Here is a 9,903-nt window from a genome sequence, read left to right as displayed (position 1 = left end):
TAAAGGGGCACGTCCCACGTGGACTTTTTCTTAGCCCTTTAATGGTCGCCGTTTTCCAAAAGCCACCAATCCACTGCAGACTCGTTTTAATGGCAGCCTCTCCAGCCAATCGCCCGTCGGAATCAGGATTCCCGCGGCTCGGGAGTGGTGCGCTGGGGGGTGCGTCTAGCAGTTTCACCGTGACGGCCCTCGGAGCGCCCCATTGGCTGGATCAAACCCAAGCGAGTCTCTGATTGGCCAGCGCTGCCGGAGCGTTCAATTCAAATGCGGGCGGGTGGGCCCGCAGCCCTGCAGTTACTGTCGTGTCCTCCGAATTCGCGTCGCCGCCAGCGCTGCCCGGATGGCCTCCCAAAACCGCGACCCAGCCGCCGCCAGCGTCGCCGCAGCTCGGAAAGGAGCCGAGCCCAGCGGAGGCGCCGCCCGGGGCCCGGTGGGCAAGAGGTGAGTGGTGCGGCGGGGAGGCCCGGCCTGGCACGCCCGGGCCGGTGGGCCCAGAGCGCAGGCTTCCGGGACCCGGTCGCCCCGGAACGACTGAGATATGGGAAGTTGGGGGGCACGCTAGGAGCTCGGGCCGCCCCTAGAGACCCTCCCAAAGGAGGGTGGGAATTTCGAGGTCTGGGCACGGGAGGGACGCCGGAGGAGCAGCGGGGGCTCCGAGCGCTAGAACAGCGCCGGGGGAGCCGGAGAGCGGGGAGAGCGGGGCTCGCCAGGCCTCCGGTGGGAGGGGGGTGGGGGGTGCCCCGAGCGGAGTCCCGCCTCAGCGAGGGGATCCTGGCAGCTCCTCCGGAGAGATGGGGGGGTGGGATGGACCCGCTGAGCCCTGGCCCATCCGGGCTCCCGGGTGACTCCAGACGCTCTGTCCGCAGGTTACAGCAGGAGCTGATGACCCTCATGGTGAGTGGCCGCCCGCGCCGATGCCCAGCCAGTTGGTCCACCTGCCACTTTGCACTCCTTCCTCAGTGGCCTCCTTCCCCACCTCACGCTCTTTGCTAGACACGGAGTGAAGGGGGAAAACAATGAGTACAGTCTGCTCCCTTCTGGGAACTGGCTCATATACCTCACCGACACCTTTTTCCCAGCGGTCCCCACTCCTAACCCCGTCTCCCCACAATGAAATTGTCTCGAAAATCGGTTCCCTGGAGCCCTAGGAGGCCTCACCCTATTTCCCTGCCCTAAGCTTTAACCCCGCCCAGCTCTCCACCCGCCCTTCCTGGAGATGCTTCCATCCTAGGTGTCCTTGCTCCACATTGACCCTGAATATCCCACTCAGATCCTTGTATGTCTAGCTCCCTAGTCCGAGCAGGCTTTGCACAGTAGAACTGGCACTCAGTCCCACGGTGAAGGGAATTCCCAGCAACCAACAAGGCTGGGCGCAGGGAGCCTTCTGCTCCCCTGCAAAACCCCTCCCTCCCTAGCCTGGCCCTGAACCACTGTAACCCCCACACTCCTCCCCAGGGGGCATGCTCAGCCCCCAGGAGTCTCAGCACTTGCTCAGGAAAGCCTGTCACTTTGGCCTGAGGGCCTTATTTTGGATCAGAATGTGACGGGGTTAAGGGGTTTGCCCATTGTGCCAGAAGTGTTATCCTGAGAGCTCTGTGTTTCCTCCCCAGACGTCTGGCGACAAAGGGATTTCTGCCTTCCCTGAGTCAGACAATCTCTTCAAATGGGTGGGGACCATCCATGGAGCAGCTGGCACAGTGAGTGTGGGTTGGGGTGGGGGAGTGTGATGCTGGGTCTGGGGAGCGGTGGGAGGTGAAATCATGCGCCACATCTGCTTCCAGCCATTAGGCCTGCGGGGCACGCCCCTGTGCTCTGAGCCTTCGGTCCTGGTCCCCCCTTCTGTACAGCAAGAAGGTGGCTTTAAAGCAAGGTTGTCCATCTTAGATTCTCAGGGGGCCAGACAGCAAGGAAAAGAATGGAGGACAAGTGAGGACTTTGGCCAATGAGAGGGCACAAGTCTCATGACAGCAGCTTCCCGTTGCTGTTTATCTGGTTTAAGAGAAGTCAGGACTTCAAATCTGTGCCCCATATCTCCCAATTTTTACATGTTAGCAACTAATATTCTAATTGGACTAAAAAGCAAGCTGTGGTAACCCTCAGGGAACCAATTTACAACCCTTGGACCAAAGGATCCCTGATGTCCCCACCAGATGAGAGAAATTACCAGAACCAGCATAAGAGTTTGTCTTCTGTCAAGTCCTAGAAAAGCTAAAAGGTCCTAGCAAGGTCTTTATGTGGAGCTTGGGCTGGAATATGAGGTTCAGGGTGGCAAGCTTACTCCCGCCTCTTTCTCCAATGCCAGGTATATGAAGACTTGAGGTATAAACTCTCCCTAGAGTTCCCCAGTGGCTACCCGTACAACGCGCCCACGGTGAAATTCCTCACACCCTGCTACCACCCCAACGTAGACACCCAGGGTAACATCTGCCTGGACATCCTCAAGGACAAGTGGTCTGCCCTGTATGACGTCAGGACCATCCTGCTCTCCATCCAGAGCCTACTAGGAGGTGACTACTTTTTTTTAAAATATATTTTATTGATTTTTTACAGAGAGGACGGGAGAGGGATAGAGAGTTAGAAACATCCATGAGAGAGAAACATCCATCAGCTGCCTCCTGCACACCCCCTACTGGGGATGTGCCCGCAACCAAGGTACATGCCCTTGACCGGAATCGAACCTGGGACTCTTCAGTCCACAGGCCGACGCTCTACCCACTGAGCCAAACTGGTCAGGGCTAGGAGGTGACTTCTAAGACTAGCCCTCCTCCCCCTGCAACCGGGGAACCTGTCAGGACTCCCCCAGGCAGCCTCGTCTACCCCCTTGACCAATCTTGTTCTCTTCACCCACAGAACCCAACATCGACAGCCCGTTGAACACACATGCTGCAGAGCTCTGGAAAAACCCCACAGGTGGGTCCTTCCTCCGCCACTGGGTGACCCCTCCCCAACCTTGCAAGTCTCCCTCAAACAAAAAGGATCTCGGTGACTTGGGAAGCCGGTCCTACCTCTGCCTTGGTATTTCTGCTTTGCCTGCTTGATATAAAATCAGAAAATTGATGTGGGTTGAGGGACTTTTAAAAAAAAAAAAATTTAATACTCACCTAAGGATTTTTTTCATTGATTTTTCAGAGAGAGCAGAAAAGGGATCGGGGGGGGACAGGGAGACAGAAAAACATCGATGTGAGAGAGACACATAGATGGGTTGCCTCCTGACGGGCTGGGTATCAAGCCTGCAATACAGGTACCTGCCCTTGACTGGGAATCTGAGACCCTTTGGTGCACAGGCCAATGCTCTAACCACTGAGACCCTGGCCAGGGCAGGTTGAGGGGCCTTATAAATAGAAGGCAAAGCTTTGTGCAAATGACTTGATCACTAAGGCCCCCTAGTCCCCTCCCCAGTATCACAGGAAGCAGAGTTCATCCAGGAGATCTGACTGGGTGGGCAACAGAGGGAGAATCTGTTCTGGGAACTCCCCAAATTCCACCCGCTTTGCATCCCTGCTGCCCTTCTCCCCATCACTCACCAAGATCTGCCTGTTCTCTTCAGCCTTCAAGAAGTACCTACAGGAAAACTACGCAAAGCAGGTCTCCAGCCAAGAGCCCTGACCTGGGCTGTCCAGCCTGTCTCCTTGTGCCGTCTTTTTACTTTTTCCTTGGATGGTCTGTCCTTGCCTTGATTTCTGTTTAGGACTCTATCTTCAGCTGTGGTGTCATATTTGTTTTGTGTCTGTTTTTTAAATTAAGTCTCTGGTTGAGCCCCTGTGATGAATATATTAAATAAATACATTTTGAATTTTGGGGGTGCTTTCTCTTTTTTTACAAGTTTCTGCCTTGTAATTACCCTAGAGTTGGGGCAGAGTCAGGCTCCTAGGATCTGGGCTCATGGCCCTGCTCCTCTCTCCAGGGAGAAGCGTTTGTCCTTCAGGATGTCCAGGCTGTAGGGCCAAGCAGTGGAGTGACTAGGATTTGTTCCCTTGTGACCTTAGTTTATGTCTCTACATATATTTCGTCTATAAAATGGGTGTCACAAAATGCCTATTTCTTTGGAGTTGTGACATGCACTAGGAATGTTAGTGACTATTGGGGCTGCCCTAGATGTGTTGCAGATGAGGCTGAACCAGTCTGGGGGTGGGGTGCAGAGGACCAGCCACCTACCTTATGACAGTAGATGCTCTGGCCCTGAAAAAGAAGGCTCAAGTCACCCCACAGCAAGCCCAGGATCTGGAGAGGCAGCCACAGAAAGCCCCTTCCCTGTCAGAGCACTCAAGACAGCTCCTGACTCACAGATGGCCCCCATGCTCCAAGGGGGCTCATTCCCCTCCAGCTACTCTATCCAGTGACCCAGCCCCTCAGGCCATCCTTCCAATGGCCTATGGACCCCTGGCCAGCTAGGACCCAGCAAAGGGAAGAAGGAGCTGAGGTGATGATATGGCCCAGATCCTGCAAGAAGATCAAGAGGACAGACAGCATCAGGTGTGCTCCAACATGGCCCAGGTCTCGGCCTCTACCCAAACTGGGGTCAGCTCTGCCTGCAGCTGCTTGTGCAGGCCTGGGGGAGAGGACAACAGGGGGCCCTTCTGGCAGCACAGTTATCACCTGGAATTTGTTAGAAATGCACATTCTTGGCTCTCACCCACCCCTTTTCTTACTCCTGCTATCCCAGCCTCCTTTCTGCCCTCTAACCCCACCAAGCCACGTGTGAGTTGTCAGATCTGGTAGAACTTGGTGTCCTCACTCAGTTTCCTTATCTCTAAAATTGTGCTCCTAGCTCTTTAAAATACATTTTTATTGATTTCAGAGAAGAAGGAAGAGGGAGAAATAGAAACAAATGATGAGAGAGAATCAATTGGCTGCCTCCTGCACGCCCCCCACTGGGGATCGAGCCCACAACCCGGGCAAATGCCTTTGACCAAGAATCAACTGGTGACCTCTTGGTTCCTGGGTCGCCACTCAACCACTGAGCCACGCCTGGCTGGGCCAAATGCAAATTTTTATTTAGTTGGTCTGGAGTAAGGCCTGAGCTTCTACATTTCTCATCAGTTCCCAAGTGCTGTCATTGCTGTGGTCTAGCTCAGAGTATAGAGCAGTGTTCTCCAGGAGTCCTGGCAGCACAGTTATCACCTGGAATTTGTTAGAAATACAAATTCTTGGCCCCAACAATCTCTCCTGGTGATTCTAATGCTCTCCAACTAGCAAATCACTCGGTTAGAGGATGTCTGAGAAGAGCGGAGCTCAGAACCTGGCACTAAGATGGTCCTTAGTCAATGCTGGCCAAGGTGTGTGTATTTTTTTAAATTTTTTGATCCTCACCTGAAAACATGTTGAGAGAGAAAGAGGAAGAGAGAGAGAGAGAGAGAGAGAGAGAGAGAGAGAAACAGCTGTATGTGCCCAACCAGGGATTGAACCAAACCAGCAACTTTTTGGTGCTCAACCCAATGAGCCATTCAGCTGAGCAAGGTGGACGTATTTTTTGCCTGCCTTGGGAAGCCTCCCCATCTGGTGCTTGATTACGGTGTTTGGTCCCCCAGATGGTCACGTGGCCTACCTTGCGGCAGTCACAAGGACCCAGCTCTACACTGTAGTTCAGGACCAATCAGTGTTCCCTGGAATTATCACTAGAAGAAAGTGAAATTATTTCACCTATTAGGTTGCTAAAAGAGCAGGGAGCCAGCCGGAGTTGCTGGTGGAGACAGCTGCAGATGCAAGAAAACCAAGCAGAGACAAAGACCTGAGAGATGGAGAGAGGTGACATTGAGACTCTAGCCTCCAGCTCATACCTTGGCATCTGTTACATGAACCAACAAATCCCTTTTTGGTGTAAGTCAGTTTGATTTAGATTGTTTACACTTGCAACAAGAAGCCTAGTACAGTTAGTCCAGGTATATTGACCTTTTGGCTCTTTGAGCAGCACCATGGCAGTGAGCAAGAACAAGTGCCTTACAAAAGGCAGCAAGAAGTTTAGAGCCAAGAAGAAAATGGCTGATTGATTTTCTAAGGAAGATTGGTATGATGTGAAACACCAGCTATATTCAATATAAGAAATATTGGAAAAACACTAGTCAGGAGAATTCAAGGAACCAAAATCACATCTGATGGTCTCAAGGTCCATGTTTTTGAAGTGAGCCTAGCTCAGTGGTCGGCAAACTCATGAGTCAACAGAGCCAAATATCAACAGTACGATTGAAATTTCTTTTGAGAGCCAAATTTTTTAAACTTAAATTATATAGGTAGGTACATTGTTATTAACTTAATTAGGGTACTCCTAAGTCTCAGGAAAAGCCACACTCAAGGGGCCAAAGAGCTGCATGTGGCTCGCGAGCCGCAGTTTGCCGACCACTGATCAGCTAGGCCCTAGCTGATCTACAGAATGATGAAGTTGCATTTTAAAAATTCAAGCTAATTACTGAGGATGTGCAGGGAAAAGACTACCTAACTAATTTCCATGGCATGGATCTTACCTGTGACAAAATGTGCTCCATGGTCAAAAAATGGCAGACCATGATTAAAGCCCATGTTGATGTCAAGACTACTGATGGTTATTTGCTCCATCTATTCAGTATTGGTTTTACTAAAGAATGCAAAGTCATATTAGGAAGCCTCTTATAAGAGTTCAGCATTGCCCTGACTGGTTTGGCTCAGTGGATAGAGCGTCGGCCTGTGGACTGAAAGGTCCCAGGTTCGATTCCGGTCAAGGGCATGTACCTAGGTTGCGTGCACATCCCCAGTAGGGGGTGTGCAGGAGGCAGCTGGTCGATGTTTCTCTCTCATCGATGTTTCTAACTCTCTATCCCTCTCCCTTCCTCTCTGTAAAAAATCAATAAAATATATATTTAAAGAAAAAGAGTTCAGCAATGCAGAAGATGCTGGAAATCATGACCCGAGAGATGCAGACAAATGACTTGAAAAAAGTGGTCAATGAATTGATCCCAGATAGTATTGGAAAAGACAGACAAGCCTTGTCAGTCTATTTGTCCGCTCCATGATGTCTTTGTTAGAAAAGTCAAAATGCTGAAGAAGCCCAAGTTTGAACTAGTAAAACTCATGAAGATTCATGGTGAAGTGAGCTGATATATTTGAACCCCAAGTCCAAGAAGCTGTTTAAAATAAAGAATCCAGAGTTTTTATGACAAAATAAAAAATCCTATTTGTGATACTTTTTAATAAAAAGTATGACTATTGCCCTAGCCGGTTTGGCTCAGTGGATGGAGAGTCAGCCTGCGGACTGAAGGGTCCCAGGTTCGATTCCGGTCGGGGGCATGTGCCTTGGTTGCGGGCACATCCCCAGTGCGGGGTGTGCGGGAGGCAGATGATCAATGTTTCTGACTCTCTGTCTTTCTCCCTTCTTCTCTGTAAAAAAACAATAAAATATATTTTTCAAAAATTTTTTTAAAAGTATGACTATTATTATTCCTATTCAATTCATACAGTTGAGTGCCTACATGGTAAAGGCCATATACGTGGGGATAAGAACACAGGGAAAACAATGCAGTCCTGACCCTGGCTGGCTTAGCGCAGAGGTTAGAGCGTCAGCCTGAGGCCCAAAGAGTCCCGGGTTCGATTCCTGGTCAAGGGCATCATGTACTTGGATTGCACGTTTGATCCCCGAGCTTCTCTCGGGAGGCAACCAATCTAGGAGTCTCTCTCACATCGATGTTTCTCTCTCTCTCTCTCTCTCTCACACACACCCCTTCCTTTCCACTCTCTAGGAATCAATGAAAAAATATCCCTGGTTGAGGATTAACAACAAAAAAGGCTCCGCCCCTGTGTCTCAGTAGGTGAGTGTCCTCAGGGAACATGCCTGGTGCAGGCCGATCATGATCCTCTCATCATTGATGTTTCTCTCTCCTTCTTCCTTCCTTTCTCTGAAATCAATAAAAAAAATATATTTTTTTAAAAACTCAACAACAACAATAAAGACTCAACCAATGAACACATGAATAAGTGGAACAACAAATCAATGTTTCTCTTCCTCCCTTCCTCTCTAAAATCAATTAAAAAAAATGGAGATAATTAGATCATGTGCCTCTGGGGTCGTGTGGATAAATGAGACAAGGCCTGCAAGGCACAGGGCACTGCATACAGTAGGCACCAATCGTGATGATTATAACCCCCAGTACTGATCCTGAGTGGAATAATAACTGGGAAACATGAATGGGAGGTGAGAACACAAAGAAGTTGGAGAGGGAGGGCTGTAGCAATGAGGAGCAGTGGAGTTCAATGTTTCAAAAATGATGAGCCAGAGCATTTGAGATCTTGCTTCCTGGCAATTGTCATCAGTTTGGCTCAAATAAACTCATTTAAAAAAAAAAAACTCTCTCTCTCAAAAAAAGAATGATGATAATGATATTAATAATACTATTTATTAAACGCTGAAACTATGTGCCAGCACTTTGCACACATTAACTCGTTCTCACAACCCTGAGAGGTAAGTACCATCATTATCCCCATTTTACAGGTTAGGAAACTGAAGCAGAGTGGTTTAATTTGTCTCCAGCAGTGGGGATTCAAACGCAGGTCACCTGACTAAAGCTAAGCTACCACTGCACTTGATTAGCTGTGACCTGGTGCCTGCTATAATTGGGTTGTGTACAGAGAACTATGGAAGCTAGCTCACAGCCAATGAGGGCAGGTATCAAAGGAAGGGAGGATGGTGTCTGAGCTGGGTCTTGGTATCTTGGAGATGATATCTGAACTGGGTTGAAGAATTTGCCAGACTTATTAGAGGAGGAAGGGCATTCCAAGGAAGGAAAACAGCATGTGCAAAGGCCCAAAGGCTTGGAAGTGCACCCCCACTGTCATAGCAGGAATGAGAAATTGCCCAGGGTGGCTGCAGCCCACGCGGAAAAAGGCAGCTGTGGGAAGCAAGGGACGGAGGGAGGGGAAGGAATTTGGATTTGATTCTAGAAGCAATGGGGAGCCTTGAAGTCCTTTCCACAGGGGAGTGGCCAGGCCAGATCTCATTTTAGCTAGATCATGCTGATGGCCCTCTGTTGAACGCACTGGAGGGGCCCCAAAGCTGGGGACCAGGCAGAGGCAGGGATCCAGGGTGGAGATGGATGATGAGGTCAGACCCTCCTTCCTGGCTGAGTCCCCACCCTCCCCTGCCATCACCAGTAGACCTAGAAGCGCTCAGAACAGACCGAGTGGAACAGGTCAAGCGGGAATAAGGCTGCCTGGGATGGATGGGCACCCACTCCCCGACTCCCAGCCCGGGGGCCTGCGCCCCAGAAAGGAGGGACAGTGGGGAGTGAAAGTGTCAACACTCCACCCCGCCCCCAGTCCAGCCTCCTGCCCCGCCTTCACCCGCGGACCGCGGCTCATCCTGACTCAGATCGAAACCCCCGCGGCCTCCCCCTTGCGCCGAGGCAGCGAGGTCGCCGAGCTGCCCACGCCCAGCGCCAGCTGCGGGTGGCCGGCCGCGACCTTGCCGAGAGCGCCCAGACAGGCGGCCCCTGACACCCGCTCCTCGGTCCTCCCCTCACTCAGGCCACGCGCTTTGCAACGTTTGCTTTTATTCCTTCCAGAAGGGGATCCGAGAAGGGGCCGCGCCACGCTCTCGGGCGGGGATGACACTGGGTGGGGGAGAGCACCTACGTCCGAGGGCCGCGCTGTCTCGGCGGAGCGAGGGCCGACCTCTTACTGCACGCCCTCCATCATCTTCAGGAACTCTGCGGGAGGGGGAGGAACAGGCGTCAGGGGTCCCCTCAGGGCAAGGAGCCTGCGCCAGGGTGCAGCGTCAGGCCACGCCGGAGGGCGGGGGGGTGCCTTGTGGGGGGAAGCGATGAATTGCACGAAACCTGCAGCGGTCCCTACCCGCGGCGGGATGAACGCGGTCAGACTCCGCCCCGCCCCGCCCAGCCCCGCCCCAAGGCTGAACCGGGCGGCGCCCCGCACCTGACGTTC

The 9,903-nt window shown here is 51.7% G+C and overlaps 2 protein-coding genes and 1 pseudogene across 2 annotated transcripts in view; 2 read left to right on the top strand and 1 right to left on the bottom strand.

The window, feature by feature from the left end:
* Positions 1 to 228: 228 nt before the first annotated feature.
* Positions 229 to 3,798, top strand: UBE2C (ubiquitin conjugating enzyme E2 C). The gene is made up of 6 exons (XM_006091390.2): positions 229 to 441; positions 867 to 894; positions 1,611 to 1,697; positions 2,303 to 2,507; positions 2,851 to 2,910; positions 3,548 to 3,798. Exons 1-6 carry the CDS (start codon positions 341 to 343, stop codon positions 3,604 to 3,606), a joined length of 540 nt encoding a protein of 179 aa, XP_006091452.1. The 5' UTR covers positions 229 to 340; the 3' UTR covers positions 3,607 to 3,798.
* A 2,014-nt stretch (positions 3,799 to 5,812) lies between these two features.
* On the top strand, positions 5,813 to 9,456 carry LOC111826582 (annotated as a pseudogene).
* A 38-nt stretch (positions 9,457 to 9,494) lies between these two features.
* TNNC2 (troponin C2, fast skeletal type) overlaps positions 9,495 to 9,903 on the bottom strand; it is a 2,883-nt gene continuing 2,474 nt past the window's right edge. The window contains exon 6 of the mRNA XM_006091389.3: positions 9,495 to 9,668. Within this exon, the coding sequence (XP_006091451.1) occupies positions 9,637 to 9,668 (32 nt within the window). The 3' untranslated portion in view covers positions 9,495 to 9,636. The remainder of the gene's footprint in view (positions 9,669 to 9,903) is intronic.

The sequence above is a fragment of the Myotis lucifugus genome, unplaced genomic scaffold (assembly GCF_000147115.1).
Source record: "Myotis lucifugus unplaced genomic scaffold, Myoluc2.0 scaffold_90, whole genome shotgun sequence".
NCBI classification, from domain to species: domain Eukaryota; kingdom Metazoa; phylum Chordata; class Mammalia; order Chiroptera; family Vespertilionidae; genus Myotis; species Myotis lucifugus.
Note: the sequence above shows the minus strand (reverse complement) of the source record. Positions and strands in the feature narration are given on the sequence as shown.

Excerpts from the sequence above, each read along its gene's own strand:
- UBE2C (XM_006091390.2), top strand. The coding sequence starts at position 341 with ATGGCCTCCCAAAACCGCGACCCAGCCGCCGCCAGCGTCGCCGCAGCT. Across the intron at positions 895-1,610 it reads AGGAGCTGATGACCCTCATG|ACGTCTGGCGACAAAGGGAT; the intron begins GTGAGTGGCCGC and ends TTTCCTCCCCAG. Across the intron at positions 2,508-2,850 it reads CATCCAGAGCCTACTAGGAG|AACCCAACATCGACAGCCCG; the intron begins GTGACTACTTTT and ends CTTCACCCACAG.